The sequence below is a fragment of the Taudactylus pleione genome, unplaced genomic scaffold, assembly GCF_031769625.1.
Source record: "Taudactylus pleione unplaced genomic scaffold, aTauple2 ptg000397bl, whole genome shotgun sequence".
NCBI classification, from domain to species: domain Eukaryota; kingdom Metazoa; phylum Chordata; class Amphibia; order Anura; family Myobatrachidae; genus Taudactylus; species Taudactylus pleione.
The window spans coordinates 1,394,485-1,421,132 of record NW_028284799.1 but is presented as its reverse complement, the minus strand read 5'-3'; the positions used below and the strand labels follow the sequence as shown (position 1 = coordinate 1,421,132).

Below are 26,648 nucleotides of genomic sequence, written 5' to 3'. Positions count from 1 at the left end.
GGTGGCCGGTGCGTCTCCAATCAGACGCGAGGCTGCTTCCAGGACAGCTCAGACCACCCGCCTAGATGGAGAGTAAAACACTCTCTTTTTTTTTTGTTATACTCGTCTGCAGGACTGCTCCTGCAGTCCCACTGTCTATGTGGTATACACACCAAACAGGAAGAACTGGCTACCTGAGGCAGCGGGTGGGGTATATGAGGAGGAACCCGGTGCATCCTGGGAGCAGAGAGCTCGTTTGTATTAACTGTTTGGTGACCGAGATTCAAACCCCAACGTATTGGCTGTGGACCCTATGGACACTGAAGAAGAAAGAAGGGGGCGTGGTCACAAAATAGTATTCCCAATTCAAATTACACCACACAGTAGCACAATCTTATCCACATTACACCGCACATAGTGCCCCTGATTCACATTACACCACATAGTAGTGTCCTTTATTCCTGTTATGACACACAGTAGAACCCCTTATACACAATGCCCACAGTAGTAGTGCCCTAAATAAACACAATGCCCACAGTAGTAGTGTCCCTTATAAAATGCCCACAGCAGTAGTGCCCCTTATGCAATGCCCACTGTAGTGGTGACCCTCATGAAATGCCCCCAGTAGTAGAGCCCCTTATACAATGCCACCGGTAGTGGTGCCCCTTATGCAATGCCCACAGTGGTAGTGCCCCTTATGCAGTGCCCCCAGGAGTGGTGCCCCTTACACAGTGCCCCCGGTACTAGTGCCCCTTACACAGTGCCCACAGTGGAAGTGCCCCTTATGCAAAGCCCACAGTAGTTGTGCCCCTTATGCAGTGCCACCATAGTAGTGACCCTTATGCAGTGCCCCCTATGCAATTCCCCCAGTAGTAGTGCCCCTGTAGTAAAGCCCCCAGTAGTAATGCTGCCTGTAAATATGCCCCCTGTAGTAGTGCTGCCTACACAAAAAAAACAACAACAATACTTACCTTAAGCCTCGCACCTGCGTCTGTGGCCGTCTGACAAGCTGCTTCTGGGAACAATGGGAAAGACGTCATGATGTCTCTCCAATAGTGTACGCTGCGGGAGCCGGAAGCCAGAGCTCAGGAGTGAACTCCAGCCTCCGGCTGGTGTTGCAGGGAAGGAGCCGGGCACCCGCTGGTAACAAAATCTCAGCGGGCACCCGGCAAATGGAGCCTCCCGAAGGCACCTGGGTCAGGTGGGCCAGAGGAGGTGAAAGTGGTTCAATCTCCAAACAGAAGTGACGGAACGCAGTTCCGCCCTGTTCCGGCCCACTTTAATCCCTGCATATATAGAAGTGTTGCATTTTCAATTAAATCGGCACAGTATCCTGATGCATCCTAGTCGCATCACACTGCAACAAAGACATTTTGGGGCGAAAAAGACGGTAGGTGCTGAGTCGCACGGATATGGCGCACCAAGAGGGGCTGTTTGGCGCGACAGCAGCAAGAATGTATGAGGATACATCTGTATGGAGTAAAGTGCTCATATAATGGACTCACATGATAAGAGTGTATGATTATTCGCACTGTGGTTGTGATATAAGAGAGAGACAGTCATTATTTAGATAGACACCAGATGTTATGCAGTTAATAGTTAGAAAAGGATAAAAGTTCAACACAGACAAAAGTCAGACACACTAAAGTTAGACATGTAAAAAGTTCGACAGGCACAAAAGGTCGACAAGGTCAAAAGTTCAACATGAAAATGGTCGCCAATTTTTTTTTTTTTTTAGCCCTAATCTTCACCCTAACCCTCCCCTTGGTGCCTAACCCTAACCCTCCCTCATGGTGCCTAACCCTCCCTCCTGGTGCCTAACCTTAACCGTCTGGGTAAGTGCCTAACCCTAACCGTCCAGTAAGTGCCTAACCCTAATCTGAAAAAAAGAAGAAATAAAAAAATGTGTCGACAATTTTTGTTTTTTAGCCCTAATCTTCACCCTAACCCTCCCCATGGTGCCTAACCATCCCTCCTGATGCCTAACCCTAACCGTTGGGGTAAGTGCCTAACCCTAACCCTCCAGTAAGTGCCTAACCCTAACCTTAATTTTTTTTAAAAATGTGTCGACCATTTTGTGTCGATCATTTTCATGTCGACCTTTTGACCCTGTCGACCTTTTGCACCTGTCAAACTTTTTACATGTCTAACTTTAGTGTGTCTGACTTTTGTCTGTGTCGAACTTTTATCCTGGTCTAACTATTAACCGTCTAACATCTGTTGTCTATCTAGACATTGTCTAACTAATTACTGTCTGTACATGAGCTCCGATAGCAGCAACCAGGTCGACTGAGCAGAGCAGCATGGCTGAATGATAGGCTTCGGGCTGGGCTGCATAATATATGTATTTGGACCCACACTGTAGGGCCACATAAAATGTTTATTGACATGCCTGTTAGAGTGAGCAAGATGTTTATGCCATACTTGGGAGTAGAGCTCAGTCTTTGGAAGGGACCAGAGATTTACCAGTATAGAGCAGTCATCCGGAACCAAAGGCATAGTCATCCAAAACCATGCAAAGTAAAAGGTCAAAACACAGGTAACACTCCAATAGAGACTGAAGAAATTTTTTCAGATGGGGGGCCATTTAACAACAGAATATTTCGTATTTACGCAATAATCCACATTACTGACTATAACAATTAAAATACAACATGCCAAATCTAGTCTCATGAAATAAAAAGAGAAATAAAATACCCAAAAAATAATGTGTCACCTTTTGATTCTTGCTCTCTGCATGATTCTAAATGTCAGGATTGTATAAGAATCAAAGTATGTCACACAGATTTGTCAACTTGAAGTAAAATGGGAGGTCATGAATGAAGACCTAGTTAGTGCCGTAATCCCTGATTAGTGCTGTGTGTGGCAATCTTGGGTGGTAGTGACTCCAAGGATGAGGTAAAAAAAAACAGAATAACAGTTAGAATGTTATGTCATCATTATCTGACACTAGGGGCCTCAGTGTCCATGGAGGGGAATTTGACTTGTAATTACCAGAGAGACAAGCTCCTTGGGGTCACCTCTAGGTTCTCACTTCTTTAGTACTACACACTGCACTGACGCCCTCTCAGTATTCAACGCTGCCTGTTAGGTCCCAAGCCAAGGAGGCTGTCTAGTGCAAAGTCCCGGGAGGTTGGAGACTACCTATATGGGAACATACCTCCACCAATTGCCCCAGCAACCTCCTCTCTTCCAGGAGTTTGGAGCAGCGAGATGGCAGGACAGAGAGACTGTCATTCAAACACCAGTTGACGATAACAGGACCAGAGTCTTCTGACGCACCAGCCGTCAAGGTCCAATCAGGAAAAAAATATTTTTTTATCCACTCAGCAGGCCGCATACAAATTAACGAGAGATAAAAGGCAACGGGCCGAACCAATTGCCTGGCAAGCCACATTTTGCCCACCTCTGGCCTGAACCAAGCCTCGATTACAAGGTCAGTAGGCCATTACCTGATACAGACCTATACACACGAAAATTAAGAATGTGTAGTGGATGTTAAGTGAACCGGTACCTCACTGTGTACAGACTGTACTGCTACAACACTGAGTTGATGGTTTGAGTTGAGCAGCACCAGATTCCTCACAAGAATTGGAGGTGGCATAAGAAACTCTTCATTGAGGTTCTTGTGCGCAAAGAAAGCAACTTTGATGGTGTATGAGACACCAGATAAGGTCTTTTTGCGAAACCTTTGTACAAGGACACAATTGGTAAAGACCCCAACAAAGTGATTGCACCTTGCAGCTGTGGGAAGGGATTTCTTCAAGGTCAGTCTTATTTTCTGAAACAAATTAAAATGGAACTTTCAGGCCAGGTGTGCACCATATTTTAAAACGCAACTTAAGCACAGAGAGGTCAGAACAGTCCTATACATTAGTTGTAGTTAGTCGGGAAGAACTATTGCATGCTGCAGGTACAGCTAAACCATCACCGGTATTGGACTCCATTAGAAAAGAGTTCTAGCCAGGTGGCTAAATTTCCTTATTGTATACCCTTTACAAAACTTCATGTTCAGATGATAACTCTAAATAAAAGAGTAAAAAGTACTTTACTGTGCGATATGCTTTCCTTCACAGAAGAGTGACCCAATCCATATAAACAGAAAATCCATATATTCCACAGAAAAAATATCCTTCATCTCCTATGTCCTGTATCCAATGTACTTTCCTCCCATTCAATTTTGGTGCTATCTGATGAGCTACTCTGTTCCTGCTAACCACCTGTACTCCTATTCAAGAGAAGGCTGATAAGAAAAATAAAAAGCTCTTCACTCATCTCTGTAATACAACCTCACTGAACAGTTGTCGATTCTGTTATCATACACCATCAAGCTTTACTTCCGTTTGTCTCTCACCTTACGTGGGTAACATAAAAGTCCTGAAGTCAGACACCTCAGCTGATAGTTTCTTTTACAATCAATAAGTTCACATGATCCGCCAAGATCTAAAAATTGCAAAGTCTATAAAATATTGTGTAATTCTAACAAACATATAAGCTGCATCAATGATCATAAGAACATCACATGTCGAGTGGTAGAAGGAAAGTGACCTTATCTGCTAAGACTATACAAAAAGAGTCAGTAACATATTACATATGTTTAAAAAAAAAAAGTGTAAACTTTTGTATACTTGGCAACTTGCAAAGCACAATCTAGTGTATACTATATGAATTTGCAACGTACTGTCTACAGTAACCTGTATTCATTTGTATTCAATAATTATGGATAGATATATTTTTTATGTTCAACTGATGTGACATTCCTTTTCAGCACATTGAGGTTACAATTTGAAGCTGGTCTGTGGACAGCTGAACAGTATCATTTCTGTAGTTCAGTACTACACACTGCACTGACGCCCTCTCAGTATTCTGCGCTGACTGTTAGGTCCCAAGCCAAGGAGGCTGTCTAGTTCAAGGTCCCGGGTAGTTGGAGACTACTTATATGGGGACATACCTCCACCAATTGCCCCAGCAACCTCCTCTCTTGGAGGATGATCTCTGGACTCTGCAACTCTCCCATCTCACACATTAGCTTCCAGGAGTTTGGAGCAGCGAGATGGCAGAACAGAGAGACTGTCATTCAAACACCAGTTGACGATAACTGGACCATAGTCTTCTGACGCACCAGCCGTCAAGGTCCAATCGCAAAAAATATTTGTTATCCACTCAGCAGGTCGCATACATATTAACGAGATAAAAGGCAAAGGGCCAAACCCAATTGCCTGGCGAGCCACATTTTGCCCACCTCTGGCCTGAACCAAGCTTCGATTACTAGGTCGTCAATTGTTCCTATAATTTTGTACTAATGGAAGCTACACAGTGTTGATTCTCTTGTGGAACATGTAGTTTTTTTGTTTATTGAAGATCGCCCAGGAGCAGAGGAGGATGGCCAATTACCTTGTGGTCTCCAAATAAAAGGAAGTGATGGATGGGTTTTGTCAGGAGAACAGCCCAAACAGAACACTCCATGGAAGAGTCAAATGCAGTTTGATTTGTCATCAGCATGTTCTCTTTCAGTGACTATGTAAATAGCAACTCCAGATTGGCTGACCTGTTCAGCGGCGGAGGCAAAGTAGGGAAGATCAGTGTTGGAAAGCAAAAAGATGCTGATAACACATTCAGTGGAGAGAGTTAGAGGAGAAATACCAGGAACGAAGAAGGGGAGTAATGGTAAAGACCAGAGTCTGCAAAAGATGGCAGCACACCCAGCAGTGGATCAAATCATTCTCAGATCCTTAGACTGACAAGGATCAGGAGTGGGCAGCCTAACCAAGAGACATAAAACTGCTTTATCCTGGCTTCTGTCGAATGAGGAGACCAGATAAGTCTTCTGTGTTGGTCATGACAGCCACACTAGGTCCCAATCCCAGAAAGCATCCCCACACCACATTCCCTGTCCAGACATTGCACACAAGGCAAAGCTGTCCTCCAGCAAGATTATTTTGGCATACCCAATTTTATACCACAACCCACAGTCGATGCCACGTCCAGTTACCAATGGGCCTCATTCACCTTTTTCCCAATATATTTAGTTTCTCTTTGTAAACATTGACTGTGGGAAGATGATCTTCAGCACAATTAGGCCCCCAAGCCCCCAATAATTCGTATTTACACTGTGCACTCTGTATGTTTTGGTGGCCCTTTTTTCTTGCTTAATGACAGTAATTTAGAATTGGATGCCAGTTGGTTGGCGTTTCATAGTATGTATTTTATGACTGGTTTAGATTTGGAGGTGTAGTTTCCAGCAAATTGTTCTGTGGTTCACAAAGAAGTACTTGAAGCAAACACAGGTTAATAAGAAAAAGTCAAAGTGCAGGCTGCCTCATTCAAGCATTTATCCTGTGAGATGGTGCAAATTAGTTCAGCCATGGTCACGAGGACCACTCAACAAAGACTGAAGAACAGAGATTTTGGTACCCAGTGACTCATTTACCCAGAGCTCATTTAATACTTTTCTGCTGCAGTTTGCTGAAATGTAATTAATCAGTTATGCTGTTTGCTTAATGTAATTTTCCATATATGTAAATATATTTTTAATTTCAACAGTCTCTGCCTTATTGAAGCTCACAGTCAAAAGTTCCCTTATACACATCACTGGTGCATTTTAGTAAACAACCTAATAACTTACCAGTAGAAAACAAGAGTAACCAAGAAAAATCCAAAAGGTGGAGAACATACAAACTACATAGGTCCCCAAGCTGAACTCTAGTGAAAACCACAACACATGACCAAATCAAGACCAGCAGCACACTTGTGCAGACCCATTTGTACACTTCACCTGCTGCTGTAAACATTCTAATGGTAAGAAATATATGTATAATGGGGGAGTTCTGATTTCATCACATCAGTGTTCAGTAGAAACAGGTTTGTATTATACAATAGAATGTACCTCTACTGTAAGTTTCTGATATTATTCAATAAGTCACTTCCATTATCTGTAACCTGTATAATGGTCAAATAACTGTGTGACTTAAATAATATGCTTATAATTTACATAACTATAGGTGATACATTATCTTTTATATCGGATTGGCTACAGGTTGTCCTACAATATATCCAAGTAATTACAAATAAGCATAACAACTTTCTCAGACCATACTACATATATTATTTCCAGGACAACCGACTATCATTAAAGGATAGCGCTGTTAGATTTAGAGGAAAAATATTTTCATAACCACAACTTAGAAGCAACATATTTGATTAATATTTATGTGAAACTTTTAAAAGTTGTGGTACAATTTGCTGCTATTTAAGTTTTCTCTCGATAGCAAGAACACACATGAAAATTACAACAAACAATAAACATAAACGGACACCATAGTAATAAAAGAACAGATGCACAATTTTATCCAGGCTGAGCAGAACTAATAACATAATTGGGTAACTAGATAAGGTTTTTACATGTTGCCAGCCAAGCAACTAATGAATAGTAGTAACACAGCCAAATGCTCAGAAGGTAATTGGAACTGAGGAGACGCTGGGTACAATTGAAGTGCTCCACTTGCTGAGAGTGGGAGCATTGGAAACCAAGGGTTATCCTAGCTTGCTAAAATTCCCACTGTACTCATACCAGACAAAAGTAGTACTAATCCTAAAAAGTATGTGTAAGAAAATAATAGGAAAACTTAGAGACGAACAATTTAATCTTCAGACTTCGATAAACTAAAAACTGCAACCGTACACATTATACAACCAGATTTACTTATGTGAGTAAAGGGCTAATGACAATCTTTTTTAATCTAAATCTATTCATACATACGGTTTAACACATTTACATGTGCTACTAATCCAAAAATCATAAGGCATAATATTACTTGTCACAAAATATTTCGGATTTCCACATAGTTCTATTTTAGTATAATATAATATGCTGGGCTGTCCTAAAACTGTAGTAGAAGGAAGATTTTTTTCAGGTAATATGGTACATACTGCACCTGTGATATATAATTTACATTTGTTTTCCTGTTATTTAACTCCTTAAGCATTAAAGCAACTGGTAAGATCAAGTATAAGATACATGCCCAGCGCTAGAATATGACTGACATTCTATTGCCACCTAATCAGCATAAAGTGGCTGGTATGAAAGCAGATTAGACAGGGAGGAAAGTACAGGACAGGTGCAAATTATTATTTGATGGCGGCACAAATTTCTAAACAGGTGAGCTTACAAATGTAAAATGTATTAGGATTGACACAAGAGCCTTCATCAAAGAGGTTACCAGACACCCATGTAACAAAGGTAATTAGATATATCCAGCCTTCAGGAATGAAACGACTAAGTGTAAAGCCACTTCTGTTAAAAAAGACTGTCCCAGTATGTATCACCACTGGTTAGCTGTGGGATATGAAACACATCATTCTGCTCAATACAGAAATCTTAATATTTTTTTATTAAAATAAACTTTAAGGTTTTTTTTTTTCTTAATTAAAAAGTGATGTAAATGTAATTAACAATAAATTATTTTCTCTAAATATAGTAATAAAATATAAACAAACCTTACTGAACTGTACAGACGTACACATATTGGTTTTATCTACTACTAGCGACCCACCCCAGCTTCGCACAGGAGCAATTTTTAATTTTTAACCAAGGTCTTATGCGATTACTTTGTAGATGACATTAGTCGTTTTTCCTCCTGACGTCAACACAAAAAGATTTAGTTTTGATGTGACACGCAAAAGGGCAACCTAAAATTATCCATGAGAGAAACAGTCTCCACTTATTTCAACTCCAGCCACGTTAAGTGTCTGTCCCTGTGCTTTATTTATTATCATGCCAAAGCAGACTCTTACCGGGAATTAGACTCGTTTGAAAAGGGAAAAACTGAAATTTTGTATTATAAAACAGGGCTTCCATAAAAATTTTTCTGGAGAAACCAGATAATACGTATCAATCTCTACATGGTATAAAACAAAGTCCATCGTTGTGATATATCTAACAGTTTAGGCACCTTTAGTCAAGAAAGCACTCGGAACTCAATTTTTTTATTGACTTGCTTCACTAAAATAGTCACTGCTCGGCTCCCTTTTGTCATAAATTAATGTTTCATACAGCTAAAGCTTCCTCGACAAATTCTCTATAGAATGGTGAATACTGCATCAAAATCTATCCAGTGTTTCTCGAGATTAGGCCGAACAGATAGACGAACGCCTACCAGGGACTTTATTTTATACTATGTATAGATAGATAGATGTAAGAAATTTGATTCGTAATAATAATGGCTTGTTAACTTCCAAAATGAACAGTGTTAGCAGCATTACAGAGGTGTGACTAGACATTGGTACTGTACTTTTAGATTTGTACATAATGCCAAGGAGCACTTTAATATAGAAACAGCAATCTTTAGTCTCCACCAGGTACCACCTTTCCAAAAAAATCTAGGCTGAAAAGCCCAAGAATCTGCCTATCAGGTAAACAGTTTGCCTCCCATTTTCAGGAAAGGTCTACAATGCACATGAAAATCATAAAGACACTGGCCCTCATTCAGAGGCGGTTGCAAGAAGCGAGCGCTCACTCTGAATGAGGGCGGCCGCTTCTCTTTTGAAGTGCGGCCTCCTGGTCGTTAGCTAAGCTGTGGGTTACCACCCACAGCTTTAGCAACCAACCAGGTTGATGATCACAATGGTCAAGACCATCGCGACCATCGGGGCTTGCGACGAGACCCTAAGGTTGGCACTCGGCAACTGCAAGCCCCAGGGAGCTTCCTGCTCTGATCGAGCAGGAAGCTCCCCACTGACATCACTGCTGATGTCAGTGCGGCTGCCCACAAAACGGCAGGCGTTCCTTTTGTGAAACCACCCCCCCACCACGCCTACAAAACTGGTCGAGCTGTCGATCACCATCGACAGCCACCCCTTTTGTAGTGAGCTGCGAAGCGAGAGAATTTCTCTCCCGCCCCGAAGCTTGCGCACGGGCAGTGCGGCCGCTGCGCGTGCGCAGGGCCTAAACATCGACCCGGTTGCGAGCGCTCAGCGCTTGCGACCGGGTCTGAATGAGGGCCACTGTCTCCACATCAATCCGCAGGAGAAATTACTCCTAACTTCCTTATTTAACCTTCAGTGGCACCTAAAAACGGGCAAATAATCTGGGAATTTATATAACGTACACCTATGTGTCGCTATACTGGGAAAACAATACCCTACTCCTCCATAAAATTATAAAAGATATCCCTTCCTGGAGATGTCTGATTATACTGTAGCTGGCCATTGGCCGAATTACTCTATTACAGGTTGAGTCTCCCATATCCAAAATGCTTGGGACCAGGGATATTTTGGATATCGGAATATTACGTATTTTGGAATATTTGAATACTATAATGAAATATCTTGGGTATGGGACCCAAATCTAAACACAGAATGCATTTATGTTCTATATACACCTTATACACACAGCCTGCAGGTCATTTTATACGATATTTTTAATAAGTTTGAGCATCAAAAAAGTTTGTGTACATACATGAAATTAATGTATGTTTCATATACACCTTATACACACAGCCTGAAGGTTATTGTATACTGAATATTAATGATTTTGTGCCTTAAAAAAAGTTTGTGTACATTGAACCATCAGAAAGCAAAGTTTTCACTTTCTCAGTCATACTAAAAATATTCCGTAATTCGGAACATTACGTATTTCGGAATATTTGGATATGGGAGACAACTTCCAAAACCTTCCAATAGCGGTCCCTTAGTCAATGTTTATATGAATGCAAAAGGGGTTCTCAAAATTTGTTTGGAACAATCTTCCCTCCTTCATGGATTAAACAAGCAACATTGAAAACAAAGTCCAAAGGCCTATCTCTTTTCTCACTCTGGAGTCACTCTGCTCCTCATTCACCTATCAATCTAACTTGGTTTCCTATACTAAAATTATAGTACTCCTTTATGGCCTTGCACATAACTTCCTTAACTCATAGAAGTCAAAAAGCCAAATGAGAGGTTGATCTTGGGCCCCTGCAATGAATGTCTATTGAGAGGAGATTGTGGACCAAATACCTTCTACCTCAATTTTGACAATCATAGAAACGGCTTATAAGCTTCTCTATCATTGGTTCAATGCTCAAGATAAATGAAGAAAACTGTACCCCACTTTGTATACAGCCTATTCAATCTGGCCACAGGAAAATATTTCCTACATATACGATGGACATGCCCCAAGATTTCTCTATTTTGAGAACAAATGCATATACTCAATAACTTCCTCCTTGTAGCCCCAGGGTCTAAAGACCATTTCTAAAATCCACATCTGGTTTGTCACATGCATGGAACAACAGTACCTATTATCTCCATGATAAAACAGACTTATTAAAGTCGGCGCTCCTTGGCTTTTTAAAGAAGGTACTAGAGGCCTATCTCATCCTCCTGGTGTTTAATTCACACTTGCCTACTTTTGTACAAGCATGTCAGGAAGATTGTCAAAAGAAAGCCTATGTGAGCATGCTGAAGAGGACGTGTGCTACTCCGCCTAAGAGATGGGTTGTAAAATGTACTTACCTCCAGCTGTAAATGACCCCCCCCCCCCTTCCCAAAGCAGTTACATAGCCCTGCACATATAATTTTCCGTTTTCTTTAACAATTAGATATTGTGGATAAGGTGCAAATGTGAGGAGGTTGAGCTTTGAACCAAATATTTAAGTTTTGCAAATTATGGTATGTTGTCACCACAAAAAAAAATCTGCATTGGTCACAGAAATAACCTGCATTGATATCTAATAAGTCTACACTGTAGCCCATGAATCCACTAACACAAGATGTTTTACCATATATGTAACTGTGCATTAAAAATATACTGCACTCTGCTATTTTAACTGACATCCTCCAACTCCCTTCCGCCTGGTCCATGCAATTCGGCACTAATCCACCGTATTGCAACACACACATTCTATAACAGCACACAACTCTAGTAAAATCAGTCCACTCCCCTGGGCAGAAATCACCTGTAATTAATCACAAATCCTTCAGCACACAGCCACTTATGAAGCTATCAGTGTAAAGGCGCATACACACTGGACGATGTTTATGAACGATGCGAACGATAACTATATCGTTGAACGATATATTGTTCAAAACGTACAGTGTTTATGACGATGCACACTCCCGTGGGTTGTTAACGATATCCCCATTCATCTGTATATGCAGCTCAATCTGGGGATATCGTTATCGTTAACTATGTCATGCTGCTTAATGCCCCCCACCCCTTACCGTCAATTGTCGTTGCCACCATCAGCAAGTGTGTATGCACTTGCTGATGCCGGCACCCCAACGGGTCAGCCGCTGCCAATATCGCTCCGTACACACATTGTCTAGTGTGTACAGGGCTTAAGTGATAGGGCCAGTCATTTTCTTGCAGCACTCATCCTTCTTATTTTTCTCCCCAGTGTTTTACACTTATCAGCTGGCTTGTCAGAACGTATAACCAACCTTAGCTTTTATTCACTACTGAACAAGGACTTTATGACTCTTTACTGTGCATGATAGCTGACCCTTGTTTCTTGCCCACCTAAACACCTAATTGCACACATATAACTCCAACAATGAACTTACATCCTTTGCATCAAGTAGTTCTTTGCACTTCTCATTCTTATTACTGTGAACATCAGGGTTAACGCAGGTGTGATCTCTGCTAGAAAGAATAGTCATCCGTACACCTGAATATACCGTCCTTCGTAGTTCCCTGGTAATCTGAGCAATTTGCTTGTGTGTTCGGGTACCAAAAAATATTTTGGGCACTCTCTGCCAGTCTCCATTTTCCTTCTTTTTGCCACTTTGATCATTTTTGTCCTTGTTCTTGGCAAACCCACAGAAGCAGAGACTGCAAGGTTCACAGTGCTGAAATGACAAACAGATGAAGAAAGCAGTGTTAAACATTACATTTATATAATAGAGGTAATCTCTATTCAACAAAAAAAGGATAAAACGTTCTAGCATTTACCATATCATATCCAGTAGTAATGGACAACAACCAATGTCCATTATATGTGGTGTTTAAGTAAAAATAGAGTAGGAGAGTGTGTAAATTGAAAGAAACCCAGTAGGATCCAGTTAGCAGTGACCATATACTGTAGTCACTTGTTTCACTGTGTCCCAGGCACCAAGATTTGATTGTGAGGAGCATGGAAATGATCCTTTAAGCATCCTTTATTTAAAAAAAAAAAAAACAACTAACTACATTTGATCCGGGACAAGAAGAAAAAAAAAATAGTATTTACTTTTATCAGAGATGTGTAAATATATGCTCAAGATCGTCTATGAATACATTTTGCACAAATAACTGAAATAATATATACACAATAGTGAACTACCATAATAAAACATGCCAAAAATCCAAAAGTGATAGTGCCTTTCAATACAAAATATCTTTATCAAGAAGGTGATCGGCACATTAAACACTCATTTTCTTACCACTTTTGACTTTCTTTGGTTGTTTTATATATGGTAATGCACTTTTGTGTTTATGTTTTTTTCTGTTATTAGTGCAAAATGTGTTCATAGAAAACCTCACTGAAGATGTATTTACACAGCTCTGAAAAAAACGTATATACATTGTTTTTATTTTTCTACTCATAAGGTGATTAAACTGTCACTTGTTATTTATTTACTAGCTGTTCCCCCGCGGCATCGCCCACAATGAAATCACTACTGCCAACAATTTTTTTTATTTGAGATTTTCTAGTTGTATTACTTTGCATGGGGGCCCCTGTCGCGGGAGTGGCCCAGTTGACTAGCAGCGCTATACAGGCTGGTGGCAGCAGCACCTTCACCCACCACTCACACCAGTGTCACTGTGGGGTTTATATATCAAGCAGTGACAAGCGTGGAGAAGTTGCCCATTGCAAGCAATCGGCTTTGAAGTAGTATATATCAAGTATAGTCTATAAAATAATAGGTAGGAGCCGATTGGTTGCTATGGGCAACTTCTCCACGCTTTCCACTGCTTGATACATAAACCTGTGTGCCCTGTGCACAGACTGTTATGTAGCCTATCCTATTCAAGTGGACGCGGGCCCAAAGCGCCTCTACCCCCACCCCTTACCGGCCGCAAGCATGGTGTCACATCTATCTCTTGCATTGATTGTTATTTTTCAGCTTTAATTAGACAGATCGAAATGAAACAAAGTGCAGGTTAATTCTAGGAGTTTCCACTACAAAATGATGCATGCAATCTGTTCAATAGCTATTGTTCCAACTTGGAACAAACAATCACAACGTTCTTATTATATTAGTACAGATATAGTACACTGAAATCTTTTATGTTTTCACTTCATATCTTACCCAGGACAGCTTTGGCTCTAGAAATAGTTGTAATGTTTTACTGTGAGCCTTGTGATTTGTACAGTATTCAGTTGCCATAGTTCAAACTATGGGCCTGATTCAGAGCCGCTCGCTATTTGCGGTCGTTCGTTCTAAAACATAGGGTGGCTATTCAAATGAACCGTTCGCTAATTGCGGTCTGTTCACGCCTCTAAGTCTGAACGAGCGAGCAAAACTTGCGGTTGTAATTTTGAAAAATACGCCCCCTGGCCGCTCGCATCCTACGTCATGTCCGCTATTTATTAGATTAATCGTGCACATTGAACAGCGTATGAACTGCTCGCTATTCTTGTGGCTGGTTTTTTCAACCGCTATTTTGCGATCAGTTCGGGGTAAAAAAAAAACAAGTGATGTGGTCAATGACGCTGCTGTATTAATTATGCACTCCCTTAAAACGCCCGTTTTGACCTTTAAGCACGCCTGTGGTCTAATTCCACACCCCCGTTTTCAAGCACCTTCCCCTGTTACCACCCACATACGCCTCCTTCTGTCACTCAAGATAGCAGGCATTCGCTATATAGCGAACAAACGATTTTCGGCCGCACTGACTGGTTCGCGCATGCGTATTACAATCCGTATGCATGCGCAGATGTGCGAACATCGGTCAGAACGAACGAGCAGCCGCGTACGAGCGGCTCTGAATCAGGCCCCATGTCCCTAGTCATTCAGCATAATGCCATGAGTAGCCCTGTTAACTTCCCTCCATCTCTTATTTTAATTTCTCACACCCTTCTCTTTTATAGTTACTTAGAATAAAACTGAATTGTATGGATTTAGTGAATATGTGCAACAAGTAGCAAATGACCGTAAAACATTACCATCCAATACCAATGATTTGTTGCATATTATTTTTATTTTCTATATAAACTTAGTAGGATTATCAATACTATGGTTAAGATATAATTATGAACCACCTCCGGGTGGTCCCGCTGACTTTTCCATGTTGGAGAAATGATCACTGAACAGAGGCCCTGATTCAGAGCCGGACGCTCTGACAGAGCGCTCGCTCTAAATCAGGGCCGTCATTCTCTTTTTTTAGAGCGGCCTCCTGGCCTCTCGCATAGCTGTGGGTGACCACCCACAGCTATAGCGAGCGGCCAAAAAGATGGTCGCGATGGTCAAGACCATCACGACCATCGGGCTTGCGACGAGACACTTGTGGTAGGGTCTCGTTGCCGCAAGCCCTGGAGTGCTTTCGGCTCTATCAGAGTCGAGAGCACTCCCACTGACATCACTTGTGATGTCAGTGGGGCCGGCCCCAGACGGTAGGAGTTTCCATCGGAACACCTCCGTCTGGGCAGCCACGACCCCGGCACGCCCACCAAAGGGGGCGTGCTGTCACTCACCATCGACAGCACGCCCCCTTTGTAGCAAGACCCGGAGCGACGGCTTGGCCGTCGCTATCCGGATCTCGCTCATCTGCACTAGGCCAACATTGACCCGCGTGCGAGCGGGTCTGAATCAGGCCCAGTGCCTCTTCAGGTGAGACATCTTGAAAATCCCGAAATGGTGAGGAGGTGATAAATTCCAACAACAGGGAAACTAAGGCACCACCCTATAAAATTTCTGGTGAGCGGACTCAACTTAGTGGCCGCATTTTAAACGAGCCCACCACTCACTCCCCTGTGAAAAGCAAATCCAAGGCACTCATCCTGCCTCAGAGTTGGCGATCCACAAGGGGATTGTCAGACAACCATCTGGGGATACGCCCTGGCAAAGTGCAAACATATGCACTGGCTTCCAGCCATTCTACCCACTGGAACCCGTGCTGACAGCTGAATAACCGACAACCACTTGACAGAGCTGCGGAAGAGTATTACATTCTGTGAGTACTGCTCATAAACATGTTACGAGGACACCTCGTGGTCCTAGAGGCTCTCAGAATGCCAAGTCCAAAACTGGAGAAACGGATAAAGCTACAACCTCTGACTCATCTCTTTCCCCAACTTCTCCTAAGGGAGATGACTCAGTAGACACATTGTTAGACACTACCAAATATAGCTCTTTGTCTGTGCAAAGGGCCAAAGAAATATCTGACATAATCTCACCTCTTCTGGATATTAAACTGGCCCCTCTGACAGAGGCAATCAATTCCACCACCACGCAGATTTCACAACACACTAAACAGTTAACTGAGGCCGAAGACAGTATCTCTACCATGGAAGATGATTTACATGAGGCCAAAACACAACTGCAGTCTCAGGACTCAAACCTAGCCGCTTTAAATGATATAATTGAAGATTTGGAAAATGGCAACAGAAGAAACAACCTTCGCCTCATTGGTCTCCCGGAAACGGTGCGACCTAAAGATCTTCTTTCCTTGGTTTCTAACAGGCTCCCTGAAACCCTGGGAGTCACATCAGCACCGTCATTATGCATGGTGGAACGGGCACATCGTATCGGTCCAGACCGCCAGTCCTCACAACAACGACCCAGACCAGTCATCTTTAAACTACTAAACTTTCTTGACAAGGTGAAACCTCTGGAAGCGTATCATCAAGACGACGAGAATTCTCTCCAATATGTAAAGAACTCTTCTCTAAAGGAATCCGCTTTGCCTTACTGTATCCCGCAAAACTGCGGGTTATAAACGCGGGCAGGCCGCATTACTTCGACTCCCCCGATACGGCAGTGACCTTCCTTACTTCTTTGAATTCTGTTTCTCCTGGTTCACAGATGGATGACAATGACTGAACGCACAGAAGATTGATAAGTATCGTTTATATATCTGTCTTTTATCATTATGTTCATGCCTATTATATTGCTATTGCGGCTGAATACGGTATACTTATTAATATTGATGTTATTGAGTTACAATGTTTTACATTCATTCCGGTTAATTAAGTGGAGTGGGTACGTTCTCCCACTCGTATTCTTTTCTCTATACTTACTACTTTTCTCTAATTGAGTAACTTTTATTTTTATGAAACGACGATTTTTTAAATCGTTCATTTGGGTTAAAAAAAATGTAAAAAATTTTGACAGATTACGATTTGTTTGGATATCTGGTAAAAATGCACACACTGAGGTACACAATTTTATTTCACAAAGTTTAACGTTCACTTTTTTATGAGTCTTAAATGACCTTACGCCTGCTAGCTGGAACAGGTGGACGGAATTTATAATGTGGATTCGCCCTTCTAACTTCCATAGGCTAAGTATTGGTTGATGTCGGTGACACCTGAAAGTGCTGTCTCTGACACTTTTGCCAAAAATACTCTTAAACTAGTCTCTTGGAACGGGGAAGGGTTGAACACCCCAATTAAGCGAAAGAAGATATTAAAACATTTAAAGAAATTCCGCCCTGATGTGGTGTTATTGCAAGAGACACATTGGAAAGCGGATGATCCCAACACATTAAAAGACACCTGGATTAATGAATACAAATGTGCTTCTTCTGTCACTAAATCCCGTGGTGTACTTATTTTATTTGGCAATCTTTATATTATGAGATTAAAGATGAATGGATTGATTCTGAAGGGAGATTTATATTCTTAAAAGTCGATATTGAATACGAAATGTTTACTTTAGCCTGTGTTTATGCCCCTACAGGTCCAAATGCCACTTTTTTTTTCGGATATATTTGTTCATTTACAGGGCTGGACAGAGGGCTCTTTAATTTTTGGCGGGGATCTAAATGCCCGCCTTCGATACCTCAGGTGGTCCTAGACAAATGGGATACGCTCATAATGCTCCACCCACGTTATCCTTAATGATTGAGTCACTACAATTATTAGACCCATGGCGATTTTTACACCCCCTTTCTAGAGAATTTTCCTTTTTCTCACACCCACATTAGTCTTTCACAAGACTAGATTATTGCCTCATATCAGACTCTTTGTTACACAGAGTCGAAGATTCAAAGATCGCCGAAATCCTCCTCTCTGAACCCGCACCCATTAGTCTCACAATTTATTTAACTTCACCACACTATAGCTCTTTCAACTGGAAGTTTCCTGATTACCTAGCCTCCTCTGACGACTTTAAAAATCACCTACTCCAATCCTTGCACAACTACACACAGGATAACCAAGCTCACACTGAGAACATTAACCTGTTCTAGCAAGCTTCAAAACCAGTGTTGAGAGGTCATTTACTGTCCTATGTGGCTTCAAAAAAGAAGCAACTCCAACAGAGGCTTTCCCAGGCCACTCGTGAGGTAACAGCGGCATATTCAAACTTATTGGCTAACCCTTCAGAGGCCCATAGATTGCTATATAAAGTCGCTAAATCTGTCTATGACACGCTACGCACTGGAACAAGCACAACTCCATTTATCATACCAGAAAAATATTTTTTTCAGATGGGGTAATCGTCCAGGGAAGCTATTAGCTGGTTTGGCGAGGCCCTTTAATGCTTACAAATGAATATCTTCCCTCTGGACTGTTCAAGGTGCGACTTTAACCGACCCAGACCACATTAATAAATATTTTTGGAATACTTTGAATCTTTATATAAAGCTCCTCCTGACGATCCTATTCAAGGTTTAACATTTCTGAAACAAGCAGAACTCACAACACTCACTACGACAGATAGAGAATTACTCATATCTCCAATTACTGAAATGGAAATAAACACAATTATCAAGTCTTTACCGGCTGGGAAAACGCCAGGTGCTGATGGTCTTCCAGCCGCTTATTATAAAATCCTTTCTTCCCAGATACAACCCTATCTCTCCACACTATTCAACTCCATTCTCACCGGTAATTCTGCTCCCCCAGATTTTAACACCGCTAGAGTAATATTGATCCCCAAACCGAACTAAGGGCCTGATTCAGACCCGGTCGCAAGCGCTGAGCGATCGCAACCGGATCGATGGTGGACCAGAGCGCATGGGCACGACGGAGCCGGCTCCGGTTTCCATGAGAACGCCTACCGTCTGGGGGCGGCCCCACTGACATTACAAGTGATGTCAGTGGGAGAGCTTTCGGCTCTGTTTGAACCAAAAGCTCTCTGGGGCTTGCGGCCACGAGACCCTACCACAAGGGTCTCGTCGCAAGCCCGATGGTCTTGACCATCGTGACCATCATCTTGGCCACTCGCATAAAAAAAAAAAAAAAAAAGACGCCCTGATTCAGAGCGAGCGCTCTGTCAGAGCGTCCGGCTCTGAATCAGGGCCTAAGATTCTATGCTCGTCTCCTCATACAGGCCAATTTCCCTGTTAGACCAAGATTTCAAAATCTTTACGAAAATTATGGCTTCTCGCCTCCAATTGATATTACCTAGACTATCGCACCCAGCACAAACAGGTTTCCTTAAAAACAGACACTCTGTACATAGGACCTCATTCAGAGTCTCTCGCTAGGTGCGATCGCTCACCCCCAGCATATGCAAATTTGTCAAAGTGATGCCACGGGAAGCGATCGCTCGCCAAGGCATAAGCACGCTCATGTCTTAGCGAGCAGCCAGCATACGCCCAATCGCACAGACAGAGCCGCCCACCAGCACACGTCATCTCCAGGAAGTGTATTAAAATACTGGTACATCGAGGACAGTCGGAAGCGATCGCAGCGCTTGTGATGGCCTTACCCTACCGCAAGCACTGCGAGGACTTCAGTGTAAAAAACAGGCATGTGACGTGCACTATGACGCTGCGTGTTAATTATGCAAGCCTCTAAAACGGCATTGAAACACTCAGGCACGCCTGGGTTCGCACCTCCACTCCCCCGTTATTAGTGTCCTGCCCCTGTTACCACCCACATATCGTCTCTCCTGTCACTCATTTCACTGGGCTGTCTTTGCTGGGCGAGCGAGCAGCCTGCGATTGCACAGTAGTTCGCGCGCACAGAACGAAGCGTGCGCGTGCGCATATGCAAATCACCAGGCCACTTGCGAGTGCACAGCACTAGCGAGAGGCTCTGAATGAGGTCCATACTGTGCACACTCTACTGGTGGCCATGCTTCACACACATAATTCACTAGAACAAGAAAACATCGTTTTCAGCTGTGACGCTAATAAACAAGCATTCGACAGAGTCTCCTGGTCCCATTCCAACTCCAACTTCAGGAATTTGGCCCTGAGTTCCTACATGTATTTCACACAATATACCAGACACCAAGGGCATTCCTGACCATAAACGCTCAGAATACTAGTTATATTAATTTATCGCGGGCACAAGACAGGAGTGCCCACTCTCCCCACTATTATTTAATTTGGTGCTTGACCCCCTCTTTCTGCATTTTCTAATGGAGGATAGATGGAAAGGTATCAGATTGAATCATTTAGAAATTAAATTTTCTGCATTTGCTGATGATATACTGCTTTACTTCAGGAATCCAAGGACCGCTATTCCTCATCTATTAAAGATACTAAAAAATTTTAATTTGGTATCTGGATTTCAAATTAATTATAATAAGACAGAAGCCTTAGCCTTTCCATTTCATTGGGCCACTGCTAATTGTATTACTTACTTGGGCATAAAAATTCCTAGTCACCCTTCTAAACTATACATCTCAACCTACTTGCCTCTTTTTACTAGAACTTATTCTGATTTTATAAAATGGGCCCACCTCCCTCTGACATACACAGGCCGTTGCCATTTATATAAAATGATCTGTTTTCCGAGGTTTTTATATGTAATACAAATGCTCCCTATAATTCCACCAAAATCTGCTCTTGATCAATTTAACAAAGCATTATCAAAATTTATTTGGGCAGGGAAATGTCCAAGAGTTTCGCTATTTAAGCTGCAACAATCAAAAGACATGGGAGGCCTTAATGTACCTTGTATGAGCACTTTTGCGCTGGCAGCTAATTACAGAATTGCTCTAGACTGGATAGGAGGATACAATACATAAACAACATTTAGTCTAGAACAAACCTTTCTACCACATTGGGATTTAGTATCGCTTCTACACACACCTCCACAGGCCATCCCAGAAAATTTTAAAAACAATATGTTACTGTCAACTACCTGTATGGCATGGAGAGCGATTCGCCTGAAATTAAAAGTATCAAGATATTCCTCTATTTTCCTGTCATTATGGGGTAATCCTAATTTGACCCATATAAATCTTCTCCGATTTTAAGGACATGGTATAATGGGGGTCTTCGTTATGCTTATCAATTTTTACAAGATGAGACCTTGACTCTCCTTACCCACTCTCAAATACAGGAGAAATATCCTTCACTAGCTATCCCACTGTTCCAGTTCCTACAAGTTAATAGCTATATTTCAACTATCCTCTTTAACTGACGAAGACAGGGATTGCTGGTTGGTTGGATGGGATGGTGCAACGTAAAACAAGGACTTCCTTTCCCACCTCTCTTATATACACTCACACTTTCTATTTCTTACACTGAAATGCATCAAAAAATTCTACATAGATCTTATTTCACGCTCAAATTACAATTCCTTATTGGAGATGCTCCTAACTCTAACTGCTATAAATGTGGATCACCAGAGGCGGATATTGTACATTGTCTGTGGACTTTACCACAGGTACAGACAATATGGGAATAGCTTCAAACTTATATCACTAGTGAATTAAAAATCCAGTTTACTATTGATAAAACTTGGGCTTTTTGGGGAATTTATCCCAACACACGTTCGAATATCTTGACAAAAGGTAACCGCATCTTACTTAACAAACTAGCTGCTGCCACAAAGAAAACCATACTTTCCCAGTGGATTGCCCCTGATTAAATCCCTATCTCACTAATGTATCCTAGACTCTCATTCCTATTTTCAATGGACTAGACAAACACCACATTACAAAAAGAGAAATTAGCAGGGAAGTTTTTCGACACCAGGCTTCCATATATACACACGCTATCAGCTACATTACGAGAGGCCTTAATGAAATGTTTTGTTCTCACATCCTGGTATAACATGGAAATACTCAGTTCTGGGAACCCCTTTTGAACTTCAAAATAGTATTTTGAACTGTTTTTGTGTAAGTTGTTTAATGCCACTTTTGCAATCTTTGGATAAGTATATGTATAAATCATTTATATTCTGAATGTTTTCAATATCAATATGTGACTCTCTGTATAAGCTTTGTGATTTCTTTTTATTATGATGTAACATGATTGTGATATTGATGTACTTTGGTTGTGTACTATGTACCTTATGCTAAATACCTGTCAATAAAAAATTTTTTAAAAAAAAGACATAATTATGAAATGTGAACATTTATGCAGAATGCAAAAACATAATGTGAGCAAAAAAATTTATTGTGTTTCTCTTCCGACTAAACAGAAAATAAAGTAGAGGTCAGAAGATTAAATGTGGCCTACAGCACTGCGCACTATGGCAGACATGGCTGTGAGATATTGCCACGAACGTTTATCCATACGGCAATGTTTACTATTGACACTATACCAGTTTTGTGAATTATAAGCTGCATTTTGCAATATGTAGCTAGAATAGGTCTTCAAGAGAATAAAAAAATATATAAAATATAACAATTTCTAAACAGTAAGATTATCCTCCATAAATAAATGCTAAACCATGGAGTGTGTTACACCACAATACTAGGGATCAAGCTGTCTCTTAGCCTTTACTATGTGGAAAAGAAAGTTCAGATTACCCTCAGTCCCACTCAACCTTGTCCACCATTAAATATTACAATAAGCGATAGAATGGAGGTGAATGTGACCCTTCTAGAGCTGTCAGTCACAGGGATAAAAGGTTCACTGATGTGCCAAAGAAACAGCCCGTCAAATCGGATAAAGTTTCCTTCTTGCTGGAATTGTTACGTTCCCCTCTCAAGTTGCGAGGAAAGGTAGGCTTCATTACGGTGTACTGCCACAATAAATAGCCAGTTCCAAATATCCTGCCTTCTATATTGAATAATTAGTTATTCACTCAAAAGGATAAAAAGGACACATTATGAATGGAGTTCTTGTAAGTGGTGAAGGAGGAAACAGCTGACCTAACGGTGTCCCTTACATTCACTGCAATATCCGACTTGAACAGGGAAAGTAGAAAGCAAATTATATAATGTGAAATTTACTCCTAAAGACTTAAGTACTCAACAATTTTGGAGCTCACTGAATGGACTGCAGTTTCTCTTTTGTAAACAGGTTTTCAGTAAAAAAAACAGAACTGATACATAATTTTCTTTATCTCACATAGCAAGGAACACTTGGCACAGAGAAGAAGCCGGTCCATCCAGATAATTTGTTACAGGATAAGATTTCTATGCTTTTTACCAAGTAAATTGGAGAATGCATGATATTCACGGCAACTTCTCACTTCATTGCATAACATTAATTATCGCTTAACCTTAAGGTTAATTAGGTGGGATGTGACATACCCCAGCAAGATATAAGCTCCTATAACTTTTTTAAAAATACTGTGCGCAAGTTGCCGTTTCGTGTAGCTGGAGTTGCGACATTGCCAGTTTGCGCAGTGACAGCAGTTTAGTGCAGTGAGCACTAGCGCAGTGAGTACACGTGCATAAAGTACGTGTCGGCACCCGCCTTCATGTCAGCTAATGCTGCTCCATCCACAAGATGAGCTGATAACGATTGCACGATTTCGACGTTTGTCAGTCTGTGATGAGCCTGTACTAAATGAGCAGTCGTTCAGTGCAGGCTCATCATTCATCTGCATACATGCTCATCCTGACGGTATCGTCAGGTTGACCAGCTTGTTTGCATGATGATAGATGTCGGTTTCCGACATAAATGCGCACGATGCATGCACGATTTGCAAGCAATTGCACGATAACGTCGTTATCGTGCAATCGCTTGCAAATATCGCTATGTGGATGGGCACCTTAAGAGTGATTTCATGGTATTCATGAAAGCTTGGGGAGAGATAAAATTGTGAAACATAAAATACCAACCAATCAGTTCCAAACTGTCACTTTACAGGCTGTGTTTAAAAAATGACAGGAGCTGATTGGTTGGTACTTTATCTTTCACAATTTTATATCTCTCCAAGCTTTCATGATTATCCCCCTAATATTGAGATGACTAAGTTTATTTACTTATTTCTAATTGTTCATAATTTTAATTTTTACTAACAAATGTGATATAAATGTGTTCCAAAAATCTTTTTCAAAAAAGTTGTTACTAGAAAACTTATGTTTAGTTCGTAAAAAATTGTTTTATTTTTGTATTCTTGTTTTAAAAGATCAAAAAGTTTATTGCCTTTTTATAATTTTGTTTTATTTTTATACCTCAAGGGAAAATAATTGATGTTATAACAGTCGAAATTACTCTTATGATGAAGTATAGCATGGGATATGAGATACCCTACATGGTTCGCCATGATGATTTTTTCCACCTGGTTCATGGAAGGTTAATATCCATTCCTATTATTTTAAATATCCAAATTATCAGACCACTAATTACAGTGTAGTGTGTATTTATTGTACAGAGTAACACGGAAAAAATGGGATTTCACCAATGCACTGTATGGTACCATGTACCTCACATAAAATCATAGACACACTAAAAAAGGGCAATAACTTTGAAAAGTATTAATTGCTTAACTGCCCCAAACACAGGGGAAGGCATAAGTATGACATAGTTTTAGTTAATCCCTCTATGCAATTTATAAACTAATTTAAAGGCTGATCTGTCAACTTTTTGTTTGTAATATAGGCCTGATTTATCATGGATCGCTATTGCGTTCGCGGATACGATGATGCAAGCAGGCCTGCTGCGAACATATGGTAATGAATGCAATCGAAAGCCATCACACAGCCAGCATAGAGACACCCACTACCACTAATCTCACTTCCGTAATACCCTGCAGTCCTGCGTATACATCGGGAACATCGGCCCATCACGCTAATTACAACAGATGTGACCTTACTCAGAAATCACTAACCTTGTCGCACGCATTGAGTACACAAGCTGCGTATGCCGTTGCAGTGGTTAAGTTATGCACGCCCATGCATCAGCGTTCAAATGGACAGGCACGCCTGTGTTTCTACCACCACTCCCCCGTCGCCACCCCAAAACGCTGACGTCCCCTCTCTCAGTCTGCGATGGCTTTGTGACTGTGTAAGTGATCGCAGTGCTAACTCACGCACGCGCACTGCGGTGCATGCTCAGTATGCACCATCGGCCGGTCTGCATATGCTGTTGCAGTTGCGATCCGTGATTAATCAGGCCCTATGTCTTATTTTATGACCTTTCCAGACATGACCACATCATCAATGATGTCACACATATGCCTTGTTACTGGCCCATGCCCTCAATCTTTTATTTTGTTGAGAGAAACACTGCGCCTGAATTAGACTTACAGACAGCTTCTAGGAGGAGATAAAGGGATTCTAAGGTAAAGAAGACACACTGACAAACTACTGAATAGTGAACTCTGCAAGCAGACACATTAGCACAGGTAAAGCTGAGTACACACTGGAGCAATGGGCATTCATTCAGACATTGGAATGAATGCCCTTGAACATACTGGAACGACGAACGATCACTGTTTGACCTTCATTAACTTACTACAGGTCGCTAGCGATATCACTAGGTTTCATGTGCAGCACATAAAACCTAGTGATCATCGCTTGCACTGAGCGATGTAGGCGATTTGTTGTTACGCAATGGCAAATCAGCCCAACATCACTCCAGTGCGTACCCAGCTTAAGGCAACTTGGTAAATACCTATATCAAATTTTTTTTAATACATTCATCTGATTTATTTAATTTAACAAAAAATAAATACATAAATTAGTGCTCCTCCCCATCAGACAACTTACATATCTCCATTTTAGGTGTTATCTTAAATTATTACCTGGTTCTGTATTACAGAAGCAGCTGAGACCTGGTAAAAAACTGAACATACTGTAGAAGCGCTGAAGCTCCAGCCAGAAAGAGGTGATAAGGGGAGTCTACTTATAAAATGGATATACTTTTATTCTATTACCTTCTATATTTTTTTAGGTATTGTACAGAAGAAAATAGGAACAAAAATACTGTTAAATGACCAAGAATACACAGAAATCTGCAGTACATTTTCTTTGAAAAGTCTATTAAGTGATATAATCAAATGGTAATAAAGCAAAAAAGGAATAGAACCAGAAACTGTCCAATAAGTGTCCATAATGTATATTGTAATAGAAGTATATAGACTACATAGGAACAGGGAAGCTGGTGAGGGTACCAAGTACCAACCAAAGAACAAAATATGCCATACTCGGCAGTAAATAACTCACTACACGATATATGTGCAATGATATGATAAACACAGAGAAAAGTCTATAGTGGGACTTAAAGTGGTCTTAAAAGTTACCATTCACTAGATTCAAACATCTTAAAGACATTGTCCTGCAATTTAAGAGAAAGAAAATCAATGTTTCAAGCTAATTTGTTGTAAAAATTATTATTTTGAAGGGCCATGCTCCTATCAAAATAATGTAGATTGAGCAGTTCTGATATAACCATACATGCA

At 41.2% G+C, this 26,648-nt stretch overlaps 1 protein-coding gene across 1 annotated transcript in view; it reads right to left on the bottom strand.

Annotated features, from left to right (window-relative positions):
- BRIP1 (BRCA1 interacting DNA helicase 1) overlaps positions 1 to 26,648 on the bottom strand; it is a 421,240-nt gene that overhangs the window by 272,067 nt on the left and 122,525 nt on the right. Inside the window, exon 7 of the mRNA XM_088446318.1 lies at positions 12,523 to 12,807. Coding sequence (XP_088302444.1) covers positions 12,523 to 12,807 — 285 coding nt within the window. The remainder of the gene's footprint in view (positions 1 to 12,522; positions 12,808 to 26,648) is intronic.